The following is a 21,779-nucleotide window of genomic DNA, read 5'->3' on the forward strand; positions in this document are numbered from 1 at the left end:
AGGCATTGGCCAGGTTTCCCCCACAACATCACCAGATAACCCTTTCTTTCTTGCTTCTCCAAGGAGCTGAGTGACCATACCCATGTGCTCTGAACAGCCTGGTACCCCAGGGACACTGTCTTTTTGCACGGAACCTTGAATGTGTCCAGCTTCGGTGCACCCCCACCCCCACCACCACCATTGGGCTCTCCTGGGGACATACTTCCTTTATTTGTTCCGTAGGTTGCTTTGGTATGTCCTTCACAGGAGGTCAGGTTTGATAACCTATGTTGCTGTCTTCCCTGGCTGTCATCTGTCTCTCCAACTGTCACCAAACTCTTCTTGCTTGTCAACCAGACTTTTCCTGGTAGTCATTGATTTTTCCAGTGGGAACATTGTAGTGGCTAAGGCTAAGGCACATCATCAGAGATTATGTAAATTGTATTATTATTATATGTCTAAAGGGGCTGGAAATAAACTCGTTGAATCTAACTGGAAACATGTGGTCAATCCAACAATAATGCAAATAATCTATGTGTCTATGTAATTGGTCAATCTCAAGATCTGCTCATTTTATCACCTTCGAACTTGACAGGTGTGGTGCTCTGGACCCAGCAAGTGTGGCAGTGCAATTTGGATACAGGACTCATTCAGTATTATTAAATTTTAGAATAAAAAGCTGAATAGTGCTTTGTAGAATTATTGATGTAAGTTCCATTATCCAATACAATATTGGTGCTCAAGACAGAACATCCCTGAGATGAAGCAGGACTCCTCCAGAGAAGAAGCTGCAGTATCACGCAGCCCTATAGCTCATATTCCTTTATAAGACATTAAACATGTTTCTGATTGCTGTAGTTATCAATTGAGACAACAAAATCTCCTGTCAGCCCTTGCATCAACATTGCATGTAGACTCTTGCATTGTCAATTGCTAGGTATGCAACTATATCTTGACAGGTGTCTTGCTATGCCCCCAGGGAAGGTTGATTTTGATATCTTTCTACAGAAATTTGACTTAACACAAACCTAAAGGGGCAGAGCATTTCATTTACGACAAGGCTCTTCTGTCAGCTGCTTTGTGATGTCTCTCATATGAAATTCAGCTCAAGATGTACAGATATAATCATCCGGACTTCAAATGCAAAAAACAATAACTGATATTAATCAGTCCGCCCCATTGATTTGGCAGTTTGGGTATAGTTCAGATTGGATCTGTAAATATCAAATAATGCGTACATTTCCTGTATTTTGGATCTGGAAGGATTAAAGATGCAATATACATGTGTGTGAATGAGAGGGACCCAAGTGGAAGAGTGAGGTTACAGGGAGAAGAGATCAAGAAGGTGGAGGATTTTAAGTACTTAGGGTCAACAGTCCAGAGCAATGGAGAGTGTGGAAAGGAGGTGAAGAAGTGTGTACAGGCAGGATGGAACGGGTGGAGAAAAGTGTCAGGTGTGATGTGTGATAGAAGAGTTTCAGCTAAAATGAAAGGAAAGGTGTACAAAACTGTGATGAGACCAGCGACGTTGTTTGGTCTAGAGACAGTGTCACTAAGGAAAAGACAGGAGACAGAGCTGGAGGTAGCAGAGATGAAGATGCTGAGGTTCTCTTTGGGAGTGACCAGGATGGATAGGATCAGGAATGAGTACATCAGAGGGACAGCACATGTTAGAGGTTTTGGAGATAAAGTCAGAGAGGCCAGACGAAGATGGTTTGCACTTGTCCAGAGGAGAGATAGTGAATGGTAGAAGGATGCTGAGTTTGGAACTACCAGGCAGGAGGCCTAGAGGAAGACCAAAGAGGAGGTTCATGGATGTAGTGAAAGAGGACATGAATGTAGTTGGTGTGAGAGAAGAGGATGCAGAAGACAGGGTTAGATGGAGGCAACTGATTTGCTGTGGTGACCCCTGAAGGGAAAAGCCGAAAGGTAAAGAAGAAGAAGACTTTGAAAAACAATCTCCGCGTACTACGCAATGGCTTGTTGGAGAAACATTTTAGCCGAGATGTGGTGTTTATGGCTCAATAGATCACTCTCAGTTATGGCAAGAATTTTTGTTTAAAAATGATAGGAAAAGCTGTATCAGGTATAGCACCACAATAAAATGCCAAAAATAACCGCAAAAGAGCATGAATATAGAATATGCATTATACATAGCACAGTCATTATCTATATCTATATATTTATATTTGTATCTATATAAGTGACATGTAGTTTGTGCTCACTGTTTTGATACTTTTTTTTTTTTTTGCGAACTAGCTTTGAGTTCTGAATGTCTTTGTTAACTTCACTTTCTTGGCAATTACATTGATGATTTTGCACTGAATTCTTTCATTAAAATTTGAGTGCTTATATTATTTTAATGATGTGTCAAAACAGGAAAACAAATTTAATGCAATGTGCCTTTGTAACTGTGGGCCAATCAGGATTTGATTAAGCCATCCCAAATAAGGGCCAGACTTAGATAAAGGCCAACTAAACCTGATTTTATCATAGTCACAATGAGTCAGGATAAACTGTCAGCTTTTTTCCCCAGTAGCACTTAAAGCACTACTGAAGATTTAACATGCAATCCTTTCTTGTCATAACAGAAAATTACTCACATTAATAAAGTGTCGTTTGCAAGTATCAATAAACTTTTGGACTACGCTGTATAGCTAGGTTTTTCTTTCACTAATTAATTCCTTTTCCTTCTGTTTTCCCAGCTGTGAGTTTGTAAAATGCACCACACTGTCCTTCCCTCTCCCACTCTGTATTGCTCCCTGTCAACTCCAGTCCTTTCATAATGAATGGCAAGGTACAATAATAGCTTTCAGGTTGCCATAGAAATGAGACAGGGGCCCTGTATGTGTATGAGGGTTTCGAGGCAAACTCTGTTCCCCCAACCTCATGTGAGCACCACACATCACGTCCATCTTTTCCTTCCTCTCACATCTTTTTTAAATCAGCGTTTCTTCTCTCTTTCAGGCGTCTTTCCACCGCATCGGATTTGATATATTAACATGAGAAAAATGCAAACTGAAAGTGATTAAAGAGCGATAAAATAAAGTAGGGAATATTTGAGTTCTCCATATGTGACTGTGTATTACATTCATATATCACTGACAGTCTAGACAGCTTTTGTACCCAGAGCTGTGAGAGGATCCTTATTCCACTACAAGCACAAACATCCAGGTGACTTTTTTGAGCGGTCTCCGGGGCCAAATTGAGTTTTTTTCGATGATGCGATGTCAGTCATCGTATAACTCAGGTCTCCTCCCTACAGTAAGCATCTGCAGCTGCTCTCATATATGATAAAGGTGTTTTCAAGTCCAATTATCAATCCGGTTGGTCGTTTTGGAAAATGATTAATGGCAATGGCGTGATGATGAAATGTCACTGATTGGCTTGGTTATAAAAAAGTATTAATTATACCTACAAGTAGATGTGCACATATGTCTTTTACATTGTGTTCATGTGTGCACCTTATATGCATTAATTTAGTTTGACCTGGAAGAAAAGACAAGGTGTTAAAAACAAATCAAAATTCATACCATTAGTTGAGTTCAGTTCCATTAATTAAGTTACACTATAATCCAAATAGTTAAATGCAAATAATAAATGAATGTCTTTATGGCAGCCACAGTGTACTAGCAACTGAAATATCACCCAGGCAACTTAATGAACAAATGCAGAGGAAAAAAAAAAAAAAAATCAAACGTAAGAAAAATAAAAATAAAGGATATGAAAATGACATCTATTTTTAAAAAATTCTAGAATGTTGGTACTCTTACAAAACTGTATCATGTTATTAATAAATATGACTGAAGAAACATTATAAAATGCTTGAATTGAAAAAAAGTCTTGGATCAGCCCCTCTCCACTTCTAAAGTTAATGATTTCTGTTGGGCTATCTTACTACTGCTATTACTACTGTTACTACTATTACTATTAAGACTATTAATACTACTACTAATACCAGTCATTATTATTATTATCATTAATATTAGTATGTGTAATAAATTGTGCTTTCTCTGTATTCTTCATGGGATAAATCTACAAGTGGTTCTTGAGGTTAGTGTTTAAATATTTTGTATAAGCTTTTTAATTGCTCCAAAATGCTCCGTTGTAGACAAACATGGGAGACATTTGTCTTACAGTACTTATAAATGTAGAATCAATTTTTTTAAAATTATGAATTAATTATGAATTCGGTACCAGTCTTCCTGTGTTGCACTATTTATAGTACTTTCCTTTTTTACATATTAGCCTTTTAATCGTTATTTATAGACATCATTATTTTTCTTCTTTTTTAGTAATAATTATATCCCCCTGTTTACTGAGTAAAAAAAATCTTTTGAACGTGCAATATCTAAAGACAAACTGCAGCATCCTCATTTGCGTGTGTCCTTGTGTCTTTGACGCACATTTTTTGATTTTTTGACAGGGACGCACGATTGTCCAACAGTGTGCGTCCCCGGGACACAAACTTTAAATGTGCTTCCATTAAACAAAAATATTCACATTTTTTCACTTCCTCACTTAATTTCGAACCTGGAAATCACCATTATGTTTTGAATCTGTGTGATTCTGCCTTATTAAAATCGACCCTCCAGAACAAACATAAGCGTCCTGTTGGGTTTGTCTGTCCGTTAAGGCATTTTGAAATGTCTGTTGATGTGATTAAGTGCTATACAAATAAAATTTGATTGATTTATTGATTGATTGATTGATTATCACCATGCCTCCGAAAAAGATGCAAAAGTTGGAGAAAAAGCAATTGACAATGAGTGCTTTGTTGCATAAAAAACAATCAATAGTTAATGTAGAAAAAGAGATAGATATTACTGACATATTACTGAAATTTGTGTGGAGCAGGTTCTGGCAGCTTGGTGCTGGTTCCATGGGAGAATACAGTATATGAATTGAAGGCAAAGAAAACTATTGAGTGAAAAGTAAAACGTTTTGTTTTTTTAAAAACTGTATTACATCTTTCTTTATTTCTAAAACATTTTTTTTAAATGACTACCAGGCTTTAACATTTTCATAAAACTAATTTCTTACTTTTACTCTATTTTCTTTTTACTTAAACAGTTCTGAGGTTATTAATACAAACATTAATATTAACAGTTTGTTTAGTTTTCATATTGTACCACTGACAAAACCCCATCCTTGCATATGCTTCTACCGTATAGTCTGTTGTTACTTTTGGGATACATAAACGTCATGATGGGATGCACAATTTTTTCTTGAAGCACATTCCAGGGATGCACTACTTTCTTGGGGTAAAATGAACTCTGAAACTCCTATGTTTATTATGCTGTCTTAGCATTAATTTTCACTGTATCTGAAATATTTCTATTTTAGAGGTACATAATGAAGTGATGAGGCTTCTGCAAGGCACAAACATTCTGACATGATTCTTATAGTTGGAAATATATCCAGAAATTTACCATATAATGGTTGCATTTGCAGGTTTATATATGATGGAGCGCTGACAAGAGTTCCCTTTGACAAGCTTTTATTTACATGGCATTTGCTTTTGTCATTAATAAAGAGCAAATGCACATTTTGACCGTGTATTTTTCCAGAATAAGTGTCCTCTCACACCACAGCCGTTGCACAAACCTGTCATTCAGGTGATCCTCCTGTCACATTTGTGAGAAAGAAATGTTGCTTTCTATCATCAGTGAATCTTTTCTAGAGATCTGTACTGCAGTATTTGCTTTTTTTCTGTCATCAACCTCTCAGCTTGTTTGCTTTCCAAATAACTGTGTCAGCTTCCTTTCCTTCTGCTATGTAATGTTAGCTTCTAAACATTTTTGAAGTAGTACAGTATTTTCCGTACTATAAGGCGCACCCTCAATAATTTGTTTGTGATATAATTTATTTCATATATAAGGCGCACTGGATTATAAGGCGCACACAATAAAAAATAAATAATATTTATTTGATAAACTGCAGCGGCTGTAGTTGCGCAATCCGTCCACTAGATAGAGCCACCCTGCTCAGGCAGTCATGATTGCATTCATGACTTCCTGACTACCTTTGAATGGCCCCTATTTTTATGTCAATAAGCCATTCTGAGCCTCATCAAGAAAACCTGATTACTTGATCACTTTGCCATCTTAGAAAGAAGTCAACACACATATTAAAAAACCTGACATTAAAAAGTGGTTAAATTCATTACGAGTGCAGTCAGTGCGAAATATAGCGGATTTCTCCTGATCTGAAGTTCGAAGCAGATATTTAAGCTCCGAAGTTCGCCTTTGTTTATTAATTAAATATTGTTTCGATTGATCGGTAGTCCAGTCGGAGGTGAGGTGCAACTATTTGCTGCTGTGTGTCCTAAACAATTTTTTAACTAGTTTTTAATGTCAGGCTGCTAATTTACTGGCAAATATGACGCTGTTTTACTCCTAGAACTGACTTAATGTCGGTGTCTCACCGCCATGAATCTCACCGCACGTCCTGCAGACAGAATACACAAGCCTGAATGCGCCCCTCCGCCGCCCGCCCAGAGCTATCAACTACATTTGTAAATCAATTGCAGCACACCCGTTGGCACCTTTGTCTAGCAGTGACTCTGCTCTTGAAATTTCAGAAAAGGCTGGAAGTTCATCTTTGAGGGTCTTTCATTCACCTTTATGCCAGTTTCTCCGTGTGTTTCCACAGACTAATAGAATGGACCGTCACTAGATTCCAGATGACAGCACAATGGCATTTTTTAGACTAATTAAATTTAAAGTGGGTTATTTCCTACGCCAAATAGTTAGGAAATACTGAGATCAGTCAGTCAGTCAAACTTTATTAAGAGAATTGTTGAAAGTTCCTTATGTTTTGCTACGTAATCACCGGTGCTCCAACAGTCTGCTATACCGTCTGAGAGCAGCTCAGTCAGAGCCGGGACTTCGGTGACGCCCCTTGACTACCGTTGTTAGGGGGCGTGGGCCCGAGTGCCTTGTGAGGGGGTTCCTCTGGTGGCGGAGTGCGGCATGACTGGCGGCCAGACTGCCGGCTTTTTTTCAGCGATCATGTTTTTAAGCAATATTAATATGAGTATTAATCCATATAAATAAGACGCACCGGATTATAAGGCGCACCACGGGTTTATGAGAAAATTTTAGGCTTTTAGGTGTGCCGTATAGTGCGAAAAATACTGTAAGCCTGTCCTTCACTTATTTCGTATTTTAATTTAACATATGGTTGTTCTCTTTTCTTTTTATCCAGTAGTACGAAATATGTTTTAGTCACCAAAATAAAATAGAATGAGCCAGCTAATTAATTCATTGACTGCAGCATGGTGCTTTAGAGTGTCCTTCAGTGTTTTCCCACTCAGATGTTTAATGGAATATTCATTTATGTGCCCACAAATGTATTTTTCTAATCAATACAATATCGACGGGTTCATTATAAATGGTTCTATTGAGTAAGAAGAAATTATTTCTGATTTTGCAAGGACTATGTCAAGCAATTCAGTTTCTCATTATACCAACACTTTGCTCAGCATTTCCGACATGGTGCATCACTACCTCTATGTGGCACCTTCAGCTACTTCTAATGTACAACTAAAAATATTAGACCTTAAAAGAAATAGAAATACGTGAAGAGTGACAAGTCCTGTATGGAAAAGGTGAGGGTGTACGGATGAGTAAAACATTGGAACTTCACATAGTTTAAAATGTGATGCATCCAAATATTTCCAAGAATAACTGCCTAGCTCTCTCCTTCTGTTTCTGTCTCTGTTGTAAGGGACAAAACATTTAATCAATAAGTATAAATTAATTTTTTCACAAATCATTTTAAAAATTAGTGTGGTTTATAATTAATTAATTTTAGCTAATTTATACTCTTAACCCATTAGTTTGGTAGTTGAAATGGTGTAGCATTACAAAGGGTCTGAATTTGAGAGGAATAGATTATTTTGAAGTGGCATAAATCCACTTCTTGAAAAGAAAAAATAGGAGAAAGTGTCAAACTACAGAAATTCCTGAATACAGAGCATTTCAGATGACATGATTGTTATTAGGCCAGTGAAAATCGTGCTTAACAATAATCTGCTCCGGAGTGGGCTATGATCAAAATAAGAGAATCAAACCTTAAAAGCAGTATTTCCATGTCTGCATGTATATAGTTTACAGGGTATGTTCTGTTATACTCTGAAATGAACCTCTCCTTTTTTGATCAAATCCAAAAGACGCCCAAGATTTAAGCTGATCTGCCAGAGAAGAATGAGCCTCACTCTTTTGTGAAGAACAGGTTTAAGTTGTTGCCATGGAAATGTAAAAATGCAAAAAATGTAAGACGTCTAAAAGGCAAAAAGCATCCCAAACGGCATATGTTGGTGTATTGAGTTTATCATTTGCGTCTAGTGTTGAATGTCGTTCTTCTTAAAATACGTCATTGTGCTGTACATTTTTGTCCATGGTTGTAATTTGTCGTCTACCTCTTGAAATGCCCTTGTGGCTTAGCATATATCAGGAAAACGAAACGGGAATTAAAAACGAGGATTTCTGAACATAAAAGCAGCATAAGGAATAAAGATGAAAGATCCCCAGTGGTCAGGCACTTTAATTCTTCTGGCCATGATGTCTGTCCCCTTAAATTTCAGGGCATAGAAATGATACAGCCCTTTAAAAGGGGCAGTGATAGAGACAGATTTCTGTTACAGAGGGAAGCCTATTGGATTCATACATTACAAACAGAAAATCCAAAGGAGTTGAACGAAGAACTGCTGTTGGGTTGTTTTTTATAATCCTTTGAGAACCCCACTACAGCAGTGATTCTCATTCTAACTGTGCGGTTATTTACCCTGTTCGTCTATTCTGTGTAGTGTGTATATAAGTCTCTATTGTTCCCTAATGCACAACTAATAGTTAGGCCATGCTGCTTTACATGTAGTTCCGTCTACATTTAGTCATTCTTATTCATTTGAGAGGAGTTTTTGTGTATATTATGTATTTTTTGTATATTATTGTATGTATTATTCAAAGTGACATCAGGGTGGCTCCGACTTGTATTTATTTTTATATGCCATTTGCCCTGGACACATTTAGAGTCGGTATTTGTATCTGGTGATCATATTTATTCTGCCAATTTTCTATTGCTATTTATAATTATCTTTTGTAAACAAAGATGTAGGTCACTTTCTACTAGTAGGGTCTTATAGCTCTTAACCCATTCTTCTTGCATTACCTTTACATGCTATGTCCCTCAATAGAATTTGGTGCTATGAATTTTTTGCTGTTATTTTTGATGGTCCAATCTGCACAGAACATGAATGGATAGTAGTTTTTATAGTGCTTTGAAATTGATTCAAAAATGTATTAATTTTCTCTTGTACATATCTAGCCTTATAAGATTTGTTTGTTTGTTCTGACGTACCTCCTCATTTGAACAGGCTGTGTCAGGGTGGTTTTTCCACAGATGAATTCTGTTAGTTAATCATGTGTTCTCTGTGCTGATTGTTACTTGATTCTGACCTCACCTGTTTATGATGGATGTCAGTTCTATTGTTCTTGTTCACGCTGATGAAGGCTGTTTGCTGAAATTCGTCCGTGATTTGCCCATAATAAATTATTTAAGTGTTTATCTGTGAGTGCCGGTTAACTGATTTTTTTAATCTTTGCCACTACCATGCACCTATTACACTATACAAGTTTTGGAGCTGTGCGCGCCGTCTCCTTCACCATGCTTGTAATTTGATCAAATGCTGCAAAACGGTGCTGGTCACAGGTGTTCATTTCTCCTTTCTGTTGTAGGTAAATTATGACATAAAGTCATGTGTCCACATGCTTGATCCATATAGATCATGTACAGAGATCTGCATGCAGGTTGCAGCAGCACACTTAGGCTGGGTAGCTAAGACAGCCATGATAAGGAGAGTGTGTCTTTCTGTCATGGATGAGTTTTTCGCAGGCCAACTAAAGGCTCTCTTGGCCAATGTCCACGTGGCACAAAAAGGCACCAGCATTCCTGATGTCTGTGGCTAATCTGTGGTGTCAGCTTGTGTTAACGCCGCACCGCCAAATTTGAGGGCACACAGGGCCGGGGTATATTAAAAACTTCCATCAGCAGCATTCCTCCAGAGGAGGGCGGGTCTGATGAGAGCAAGGGTCACCTGAGGTTGAATGTTGGTTGTGTGCTAGAACCGCTTGTACTGTAATGGTCTGATCCACTGGACAGGAGGTGGGGCTGGAACTGGATGGAGGGGAACACACTTCAAAGAGAAAGCGCTTTTTTCTTGTCTATCCTCATTGAAACCGGGCTAAATGAGCTTTGTGGAGCTTTTGTTCCTGCTGTTAGACAACTCAGTGACTCGTCGGAAGATGCCGAAAAGGACAGGAGGTCATATGGGTAGTTAATTATCTGCTTCTCAACCTGACAGATGCTTTCTGCATGTAGCCCTGATCAACCTGTAATGAGCATGAGATATTGTTCTGCCAAATTCGAGAAGTCTAGCAACTATATTGTCAATTCTGAAAGTTGCAAGAAGTCCACACAGGGATGAGATAGAGCCTTTGTACTTGAGTACAGAATCAGCCCTGCAGCTTCCTGCTGTTATTTGAATACACAAACATTCAAAGAGTGCCACAGTTTACTTGTCCAAGAGATTAACAACAGCATAAAACATTACGGATAAAATTAGCAGGTGCATATATTGATGTTGCAAAGCATATTTCTGATGGTCTTAGACTTCTGTGCATGTGTGTGTAACATGTGCCTGCCATCCCTGACTCCCAGAGGGGCAAAAACAGGAATGCACTCAGGGTAAGGGGTCAGAGAGCTTTCTACACGTAGCACTGGCAACAGGTGCTGTACAAAAGGCACAGCCAAATCTTTTAAAAATACATTTAACCTTCAATCATGTTAAATATTTCATCCATCCAGCCATTTTCTATGCCTCCGGGTCAAGGGGTGCTGGAGCCTATCCCAGCTGACTGGGGGCGTGAGGGTACTCTCAGGGTGCGACAAGGTTAAATATTCTTAATTATGTAATTTCCATGTTATCTGATGTTTTGATAACTGTTTCTTTTACAACACTGTAATTAAATAATGCATTATTTTAAACGGTGCAATCTGCGACTGAAACATCTGTACAGACCTCTCACTGCTGAGAGGTTGGTACTGTCTCAGGGAAATGATAGCTCTGTGCCAAGGTATTTCTTCTCCCTCCTGAGAGAGGCCCCACCATTCAGCACTGTGAGGTCAACAAGTACAGACCATTACCCACAATGCCCCTGAGCAGGAAAAAAAAACTTAAATGTGCAGGGCTGTTCCTTTAAGATGGTAAGACAGGAGCTGCCTGAATGTACTCGGAGACAAAGCTGCAGCCAAGATGGAGAGAAGGAGGCAGAGGCAGAAAATGGGAAACGGAGATCTTCCAGTGACATGGAAAAAGGACAAACTTGTGTTCCCTGTTTCTGCTGCACAACTCTTAAGTTGCACTTCTCTGTATTGTAAAATTATGGGTGTTGGTTCACGCATTGTGCTGCTCGGATAGAAGGAGTCTTGTTGCTAGGAGAAGAGAGATTCAGCTTTCTCTTATTGGCCACTGGTATGCGTAAGATGGCCCAATGAGAGTCCTCCCCCTAACAGCGGTGCAATAGAGGAGTTACCCCACATGTTTGATTAATATGTCAGACATGTTTTATGGGTTAACGTGAATCTGGCGGGTAGTATTGAAGAGACCACAGCTGGGATTTTGTGTGTCTGCACAGTGTGCCAGGGGAACATGCCTCACTGACACATCACAGACAGAGCTCCGAGGTCAAGCAATGCTCCCGATTCTGAAAAATATTCACACACACACATGCACACACACACACACACGCACGCACGCACGCACGCACGCACGCACGCACGCACGCACGCACGCACACACACACACACACACACACACACACACACACACACAGCATGTTCACTGTACTAATGAAATAACTTGAAACAGCCTGGAGTAGAGTGGGAAAAGGAAATAGGATTCCTCATGTGTGCATGATTATTGGGAGAATGCAGGGAAAAAAGGAGAAGCAGAAGTGAAGAACTGAGGGTGCGGATTTGTAACAGAGAGATGTAATATTTAAAACACGATGCAGCTGTTAACACTCTTTAAATCTCAACACAAATCATGGGAAGGAAACCTGTAGGAGTTGTTTTTTTTTAGTTTTTTTTTAGCTTTTTAGTCAGATGTGTCTGCTGCTGTTCAAAATATTACCATGCTATTTTTATCAAACGTTTCAGGAAATACGTTTATTTATTTATTTATTTTAAATTAAATTAGAAAATTCTCTGTCCTTTAAATCTCAAGTTTCAGTTGTGAGTTGATTAGCTTAGCATAAAGACTGACGGGCAAAAAAGCTTGCTAAGTTCTCCTTAAAGGTTAAAGCATGTCTACCAGAACCACAAAAACTCACCTATGAACATTTGTTAATTTCAATTACAAACAAAAAACATTTGCTGTTAACTGTCTTTGGTAATGATTTATGTTTTAATTTGTTTATTTTCTAATTTTTGTTGTAGCTGCCAATGTCATACCTGGAGCTAAAGAAATAGACTCTTTTCCATGTCACACATTTTGAATTGTCACGGTTAGAAAGGCACGAGTGTTACAAATAACAATACTTAAAGCTCATTTCTATTCAAACATCATTATCAGTCTGGATAGTGTACCAGTCAGGAATCATGTCCCTGAAATAGATGCAGCTAAATGAAATGCAGCTATCATTATCTTACTAACACCCTAAATCCGCTGTCCAACTAAAAGAGGCTACAGTATCTCTTCACGATGCAAATCATGTCTGAAGAAATAAATAAGAAACAAAAAACAATAATGATGACTATTTTTTTTCTAAACTTATTCTTACGTCTATTTATGAGGTTAGCATTGCGGATTTTATCTCTGGTTTAAATAGCCTGAAAAAGGAGTGAAATATTTCTCCATGTTATAAATGAAAATGATTTTCTTCCATTTAATTGTCTTTTATATTTGGATTATTGTACACTTAGTTTTCCAACACACTTTATGTAAGCTACACAGATTATCTCACTTTATAACAACATTTCCAGATGCGTCTTGCAACTTGTCAGTCAGATCTGTGTGTGTGTGTGTGTGTGTGTGTGTGTGTGTGTGTGTGTGTGTGTGTGTGTGTGTGTGTGTGTGTGTGTGTGTGTGTGTGTGTGTGTTTGTGTGTGCGTTTTAATATTTAATAACTCCTTGCAGTTTAAACTCAGCTTTAATTTGCGTGTGAGTAGCAGCGACAGTGATAGTATGTTAGTGTAATCACAGATACATCTGTGAGTTTTCTTGTTGGAACATGTCAACATGTCAGCTGTTCATTGACTGTGGAAAATTCACATAATTTTCATTGTAGCTCGCCATTACTGACAAACTGAACACAGGTCTAATGAGATACATGAAAATGTCTGGGTTTGTAGTATCAAGCAACAGCTTCATAAAATACCAAATTACTTTTGGACAGTAAATGATTTTGGTGGAGTACAAACATTGGTAATTTATGTTATGTTTTTCCTCATGTCAGCAATACTGTGTGGTCACCACCAATATTTAACATGAGTCTAACAGTTTAACCCGTCTATCCCATTTTTATTTATTACTAGGTTGAAAGCATGTCTGCATTTAAGAAGCATCAGCTACTCTGTTCTCCTCCACCGTCCATATTTGCATTTAGTGTTTTGTTGTTTTTCAGTTTTGATTTAGTCTCACAGCTTCCATCCCTCTTGTCAGATTCTGCAGCAGAAGCAGAACAGAACAATTTCACTGTGACCGTATGTCTCCAAAGGATCCTGGTGACTGTGACTATACAGATGTTCACAGACGTGCCTGACTTCAAATATTTCTTGATCTCTGGGAGGCAGAAACTTTCAGAGATATTCATGTCACAAATGAGGAACAAGCCTGACACTCTTGTACCAGATGCTTGGTGTGATCTTGATATTAATATTGCCAGTCAGGAAGTATTAATAGCAATATGACTGGTGTGTTAGTCAAATAAGTAATCAGTAGTTGTAAAATATTTTTATAGTAACATATCTAGTAATATAACTACTAGATATTGATTAGTACAACAAGCTACCTCATCATTTTATGTTTTGATTTCCCAATTTAAAAACAATTATTTTGAAAACACTGTAATTTATAATCTTGCATTTTATGTCATAACCTTGAAGGCAACAAGCAAGTTCATTATATTTCTAAATTTGATTCTAAAGTCTGTTAACAGTAACATTTTTAATTCTTATCTAATTTACCCATGACAGTATTTACTTATTTCTTACAAGAGGCAGATGGACTTTGCTAAAACACCAAAGTACATATCTGGAAACTGACCGGATTCATGAGAGTTTTAACTTGGTTATCATCTCCATTAGACAAACTGGTGATGTACCAGTACATCCAGAGGTCAAACAACTATATGTATGTTACACAAGATCTCTGATAGAGAGTTGTGCAGTACTCACAAAACTGAAGCTGCAGCCCCATCTCTGTTGATGCACAACAACATCTGCATGGTGACAGCATTGCAAAAGAGTTGTTGTAGGTGAAGTGAGACAGGAGATGGGTAGCAAGACCAAAACAAATACAGTAATCAAGTTCCACCCCCCACCGCACACCCCCAAACTAATATTTGCAAAGAAGCCAAAAGTCGCTTTTTGTTGGCAGTACTGATGTCGTGGAGTTATACAGCTCTCAACAGCCAAAAGTAGCTGAACATCAATGGACCAATCCCATTTGAGGAGTAAGCCTGAAGGTTTAATCGGCCATCGGCATCAGCTGTGTTGCTATATTTGGGCCCAGAAAATGCTGACTCACTGTGTTAAAAGACACAAGAAAATAAGCACACAGCCAGCATCCTAAGAAGTTACAGAATGTTTATTTGTATAATTACAGTGCTAAAGGTCAAGTTTGGGGACTAAATATACTGGTATGATCTGCTTTCATCCACTATTATCAGGGAAACGTGGGTATATTATTTTAATCATGTGTTTGTTTGTTTTTAATATTTACAAGACAAGAACGGAGTATACATTGAGGAAGTGGGTACAATTGTAAGACTTTTAGAAAGCTTTACTGTGCCCCTCCACTCTTACTTTAATCCACTCAATCACTCTACACTCAGGGCAACACACACCCATCATAAAACAGACCTAAAATTAACAGAAACGGAAACTGGGATCTCATGAAAACTATTCTGAATATCAAAATCCCCATTTAACCCAGTGATATCCTCAAAATTTCACTTTTCTGGGCCTTCGCTGATTGAACTTTTGCACTTTTGTGAGTTTTTGCGTCAGTTTTGTAACTCGCTGCCCTAAAATGTTGCACAGGCCTTTGTCTTCTTTTGCATGTGTTGGCTTTGCTCATCAGGTCCACAGAATAAACAGCTGACGTTAAAACCCTGCAAAGAAAATACAAGTCCCGACCTGCTAACTGCTTCATTAGATACTGCAAATCTTCAGCGGAGCCCACTCCCTGCAGCAGTCTTTGTCTAATCATGCTAAATAAGAAAATGAAACCAATGTTGCGTGGATATAAAAATGATTCACAATTACAGATATCTTTGTTGAAAAGCAAATAGACATTATGACATAGTGACATAAAAAACAATCTACTTTAAGTTGATAATTAAAGGGAATTGTTTGCGTCAGAATTGGCTACAGGGAACAAATCTGTCAGCACTTTATTGCAGAATAAATCAAAAGAAACATCTGCTGGATTCTTATTTTATGAGATGTTCTGACTGCAGTGGATCAAGAGAAAAATCTCTGATTTTCCTTTGCAATTATTTTTAATTTGTTGATCATAAACTATTTAAGTATGTAAGAGTATCAGTGAAGTATTCATTTGTGTAGAGACGAACAGAGAAGAAAGTGATGAGAAACTGTTGAACTCAGTCAAACCATTCATACTCATACTTTGATGACATCCACCTTGATTTTTATGAATCATTGTGAGGCTCTTTCTGTGCTACTTGTTGCCCTCAATAATAAATTGGTTGGAAAAACTGCAGAAAAGCTGTTCAAAGGGTTCTTAAAGATTTGGCTGTTGCTCGTGTTGTTTCTTTCCACATTGTTCACTCACCTTTGGAAATATGCATTTATTTGCTGTGACAATATACGCAGCCCAAAAAGTAAATCAACAAACTCCTTTTCAATTATCTTCAATTTAAATGCATCATTATCATCTGAGATTTTTTGTGTGTATTTTGGTCATTTTTGAACAAAGGTGAGTTCTTACTTCTGTCCACTTCAGTCTTGAATGTCACTTTAAATGTACTTTTTCTTGCATCTCATTTTTGTTGATGCTCTCTGCCTCAAGTGTTAAATAAATTAAGACATAAAAGTCACAGACCACAATCCTTTTGAAGTTGCGGAGTGGGCTGGAAGTTCCAGACTGTTACAGACTTGAATCCTCTTAGTCGTTGTTGAGCCTGGCTCTGAGCCAGAAAGTGAATCCGTTAAGATTCAGTTGAAAGAAGACATTTGTTCAATAAGTCAACTACAGTGTACAGGGAAACACAACATTGACGTTAGTGGATACAAGTTTGAATATTGTCCTATTTTTCAAACACAAATAACTCAAAACCCCATTGGTGTGCTATTTTTTTCCTATCTTACCATTTTTATTAATAAATCTCGGTCAGGCAGTGAAATCAAACCCTTTGCAGACTAAGAGGAAGGCTGTTAGTGCATAAAATAGAGTCATGTGCTTCCCTCTAGTGGAAGATGTGTCAAGCTTCCCTTACAGCAAGTTTTAGTTTCACTGTGCATAATGTTTTCATCTTCATCATCTTTCAACCCGCTGAGTCCGCTAACGCGGGTCGCGGGGTAGCCAGTGCCTATCCTGGCAGTCTCAGGGCGTGAGGCGGGGGACACTCCGGGCACGACGCCAGTGTACCGCGGAGCCACATAGAAACAAACAAGCATTCACACACACACTCACTCCTATGGTCAATTTGGGACCGGCCAATCAACCTGAAGCGCATGCTTTTGGAGGTGGGAGGAAGCCGGAGAACCCGGAGAGAACCCACGCAGACACGGGGAGAGCATGTGAACTCCGCACAGAGCGGGACTCGAACCCGGGTCCGCCGTGTTGTGAGGCAGCAGCGCTAACCACTGCGCCACCGTGCCGCCCATAATGTTTTCAAATTTATTAATTAAAATTTAAATGAATAAAAGTCTAATCATATCCAACCATTAGTTTATTTTATGTGTATTTAAATCCTGAAAACATTGAAATAATATACTTCTCTAATTCCAAGTTAAAACATTCTATATATTAAACTGTAAAACATATTAATTCAACATGCTGCAGAACAGTGCGGCTGCAATACTAAGTCATGATTTAACAATTAGCCTGTAAAAATATTATTATATCATTATCTATTATATTATTAATGTACACTTGTAGTATTTTTTTTACTTCTTCTTTTCCTTTGGGCTTTTCCCTTCAGGGGTTGTCACAGCGAGTCAGTTGCCTCCATCTAACCCTGTCCTTTGCATCCTCTTCTCTCACACCAACTACCTTCATGTCCTCTTTCACTACATCCATAAACCTCTTCTTTGGTCTTCTTCTAGGCCTCCTGCCGGGCAGTTCAAAACTCAGCATCCTTCTACCAATATATTCACTAACTCTCCTCTGGACATGTCCACACCATCTTAGTCTGGCCTCTCTGACTTTATCTCCAAAACCTCTAACATGTGCTGTCCCTCTGATGTACTCATTCCTGATCCTATCCTTCCTGGTCACTCCCAGAGAGAACCTCAGCATCTTCATCTCTGCTACCTCCAGCTCTGTCTCCTGTCTTTTCGTTAGTGACACTGTCTCTAGACCAAACAACATCGCTGGTCTCACCACAGTTCTGTACACCTTTCCATTCATTTAAGCTGAAACTCTTCTATCACACATCCCACCTGACACTTTTCACCTGTTTTCCACACTCGCCATTGCTCTGGACTGTTGACCCTAAGTGCTTAAAATCCTCCACCTTCTTGATCTCTTCTTCCTGTAACCTCACTCTTCCACTTGGGTCCCTCTCATTCACACACATGTACTCTGTCTTACTGCAACTAACCTTCATTCCTCTCCTTTCCAGGACAAACCTCCACCTCTCTAGCTTCTCCTCCACCTGCTCCCTGTTCTCACTGCAGATCACAATGTCAGTGAGAACTGACATCATACAAACATCATAGTCCATCATAGTCCATGGAGATTCCTGTCTAACCTCGTCTGTCAGCCTGTCCATCACCATAGCGAACAAGAAGGGGCTCAGAGCTGATCCCTGATGCAGTCCCACCTCCACCTTGAACTCCTCTGTCACACATACAGCACACCTCACCATTGTCTTACAGTCCTCATACATGTCCTGAACCGCTCTAACATACTTCTCTGCCACTCCAGACTTCCTCATACAATACCACAGTTCCTCTCTGGGCATCCCGTCATAAGCTTTCTCCAGATCTACAAAGACACAATGCAGCTCCCTCTGGCCTTCTCTGTACTTCTTTATCAACATCCTCAAAGCAAATACTGCATCTGTAATACTATTTTTTGGCATGAAACCATACTGCTGCTCACAAATGCTCACTTCTGCCCGTAGTCTAACTTCAACTACTCTTTCCCTTAACTTCATTGTATGGCTCATCAGCTTTATTCCTCTGTAGTTGCCACAACTCTGCACATCTCCCTTGTTCTTAAAAATGGTCATCATCACAGGCATCTTCTCACTATCAAAGATCCTGTTGAACAACCTAGTCAGAAACTCTACTGTCACCTCTCCTAGACATTTCCATACCTCAAGGTACAGTCATCAGGACCAAGTACCTTTCCACTCTTCATCCTCTTCAATGCCCTCCTCACTTCATCCCGACTAATCTGTGCTACTTCCTGGTCCACAACAGCCTCCTCTTCTAGTCTTTGTTCTCTCTCATTTTCCTCGTTAATCAACTTTTCAAAGTACTCTTTCCATCTTCCCATCACACTTCTGGCACCTGTCAATAGACTTCCATCCCTATCCTTAATCACCCTAACCTACTGCACGTACTTTCCATTGCTATCTCTTTGTCTTGCCAACCTGTATAGATCAGTCTCTCCCTCCTTACAGTCCAACCGAGCATACAAGTCATCATTAGCCCCTTGTTTGGCCTTTGCTACCTCTACCTTCACTTTACGCTGCATCTCCTTGTACTCCTGTCTACTCTCCTCAGTCCTTTCAGTGTCCCACTTCTTCTTAGCTAACCTCTTTCTCTGTATACACTCCTGTAACTCCTCATTCCACCACCAAGTCTCCTTATCTACTTTCCTTCCAAGTAACACACCAAGTACTCTCCTACCTGTCTCCCTGATCACATTAGCTGTAGTTGTCCAGTCATCTGGAAGCACCTCCTTACCACCCAGAGCCTGTCTTAACTCCTTCCTAAAAGTCATGCAACACTCTTCCCTTTTCAGCTTCCACCATTTCGTCCTCTGCTCTACCTTTACCCTCGTCATATTTCTCACCATCAGAGTCATCCTACACACCACCATCCTATGCTGTTTGGCTACACTCTTGCCTACCACTACTTTGGAGTAACTGCTCTCCTTCAGATTAGACCGTCTACACAAGATGTAGTCTACTTGTGTGATCCTACCTACACTCTTATAGGTCACCCTATGTTCTTGCCTCTTCTGGAGGAAAGTATTCACTATAGCCATCTCCATCCTTTTTGCAAAGTCAACCACCATCTGTCCTTCTGCATTCCTCTCCTGGATACCAAACCTGCCCATCACCTCCTCATCACCTCTGTTTCCTGCACCAACATGTCCATTGAAGTCTGCACCAATAACAACTCTCTCACTTCTAGGTATGCCCTGCATCGACGCTGTGCAACCACGATCTGGAGCTAACAGCTGTTAGCATCAGACCCTACTACCTGGCGCGTGAATTCTCACACGTTATTGTCCTCGCCGTCTACATCCCTCCACGGGCGGACCCAGAGACTGCACGAGAGACCATCTGTGGGACCACCTCTGCTCTTCGGACCCGGCACCCGGGGGCGCTTGTCATTATCACCGATGACTTTAACCACGTCACCCTGGACTCATCTCCCCCCACAATGGTCTAGTGTGTAGACTGTCCCACACGGAAGAACAGAACCATTGATCTGTTCTACACTAATGCTAAGGAGGCATACACCGCCACCCCCCCCTCCCTCCACTAAGTATATCAGACCACAACCTAGTGTACCTACAGCCCACCTACATCCTGCTGGTGAAACGACTGCCAGCAACAACACGGCAGGTCAGGAGGTGGTCCCCGGAAGCGGAGGAGATGCTGAGGGACTGCTTCCAGACCACCGACTGGGATCTCATCGTGGGCTCACACGGGGAGGACATTGAGGGGGCAGCTCAGTGTTTTACAGATTACATGAACTTCTGTGTGGCCCCTGTCAGGACAATCATGTTACCCCAACAACAAACCATGGGTAACCAAGGAAGTCAAGGCTGTCCTGAATAAGAAGAAAAGGGCGTTCAGGAGCAAGAACGAGGAGGAGATGAGGAAGGCCCAGCAGGAAGTGAGACTCTGCCTGAGGGAAGCCAAGGAGGCGTATAGGAGGAAGCTGGAGAAGCAGCTAGGATGCAACCAGCTGCAGGAGGTCTGGAATGGGATGAGAACCATCACCGGACACGGGAAATGGCACAGCACTGTGGAGGGGAATAGTGGACGAGCGAATGAACTAAACAGCTTTTTCAATTGGTTCAGCTCCCCCACCACTCCCGGCTCCTCGTCCCAGGCCTCTCCTGGTCCTGCAAACCACTCCACTGATGCTCCCTCCTCCTGTGCTTCCTCTCCTTCCACCCCTGTCACTTCTCCCGAGCCCACTCCAAGAACTGCGAAGCTCAACGGCCCCACCTCAACCACTGTACTTCCAACTTCGCTACGACCTCCTGCTCCCACCATGACTGAGACCGTTATCACTGCAGAGCTAGTGATGACAACGCTGAGGAGGCTCCGTGACTGGTCACTCAACTCGGACTGCGTGTACAAGAAGGGGCAGAGCAAGATGTACTTCCTGAGGAGGCTGGCCTCCTTCAACATCTGTCCTAAGCTCCTTCCCATGTTCGATCAGTCCATAGTCTCCAGTGTGCTGTCATACGCCATTGTGTGTTGGGGTGGCGGGGCCAGGAAAAGAGATATGGATTGTCTGAACAGACTCATCTGCAGAGCGGGCTCAGTGGTCGGGCTGAGTCTGGACTCTGTGGATACGCTTCTGGAGAGCAGGACCATATCTAATGTTAAGGCTATCATGAACAATACCAGCCACCCCCTGCACCACCTTCTCCCAGCAGAGAAGCACTTTCAACGGCAGACTGCTGTCACACAGCGCCTCCACAGAGAGGCTGAGGTCCTCCTTCGTGCCCCGTGCCATCGGTACAATGACTCTCTCAGGAGGAGCGGGGGGGAGGGGGCTAGGTCAGCACGTGGTTGAACAGATTTAATTTTATACTGTTTATATTTTAATTTAATTTTTTACTGTTTACATTTTAATTTAATTTTATACTGTTTATTTTTTAGTTATAGTTTAGTATATACTGTAAGTCCTGTTAATGTTGCATGTGTCTGTTAGTGTAGTGTATGCCTTGTGGTATGTCCTGTGATGTCAGTGTTTCTTTTTCTCCTGGTGTTTATCCAGTATTTATTCGTTATGTAATGCCTGAGCAGTGGATATGTACAATTTCCTCCGGGATTATTAAAGTATCTATTCATTCATTCATTTTCATAATACCACCGCTACATCTGCCGCAGCGGGCCACGGGGAGC

General features: G+C 40.3%; 1 protein-coding gene across 2 annotated transcripts in view; it reads left to right on the forward strand.

Annotated features, from left to right (window-relative positions):
* Positions 1 to 21,779, forward strand: part of LOC137605671 (uncharacterized) — a 99,218-nt gene extending 77,439 nt beyond the window's left edge. For both annotated transcript variants that reach the window (XM_068330343.1, XM_068330344.1), the window contains one exon: positions 19,822 to 21,779. In XM_068330343.1, the coding sequence (XP_068186444.1) occupies positions 20,512 to 21,447 (936 nt within the window). In that variant the 5' untranslated portion in view covers positions 19,822 to 20,511 and the 3' untranslated portion in view covers positions 21,448 to 21,779. The remainder of the gene's footprint in view (positions 1 to 19,821) is intronic.

The sequence above is a fragment of the Antennarius striatus genome, chromosome 13 (assembly GCF_040054535.1).
Source record: "Antennarius striatus isolate MH-2024 chromosome 13, ASM4005453v1, whole genome shotgun sequence".
NCBI lineage: Eukaryota > Metazoa > Chordata > Actinopteri > Lophiiformes > Antennariidae > Antennarius > Antennarius striatus.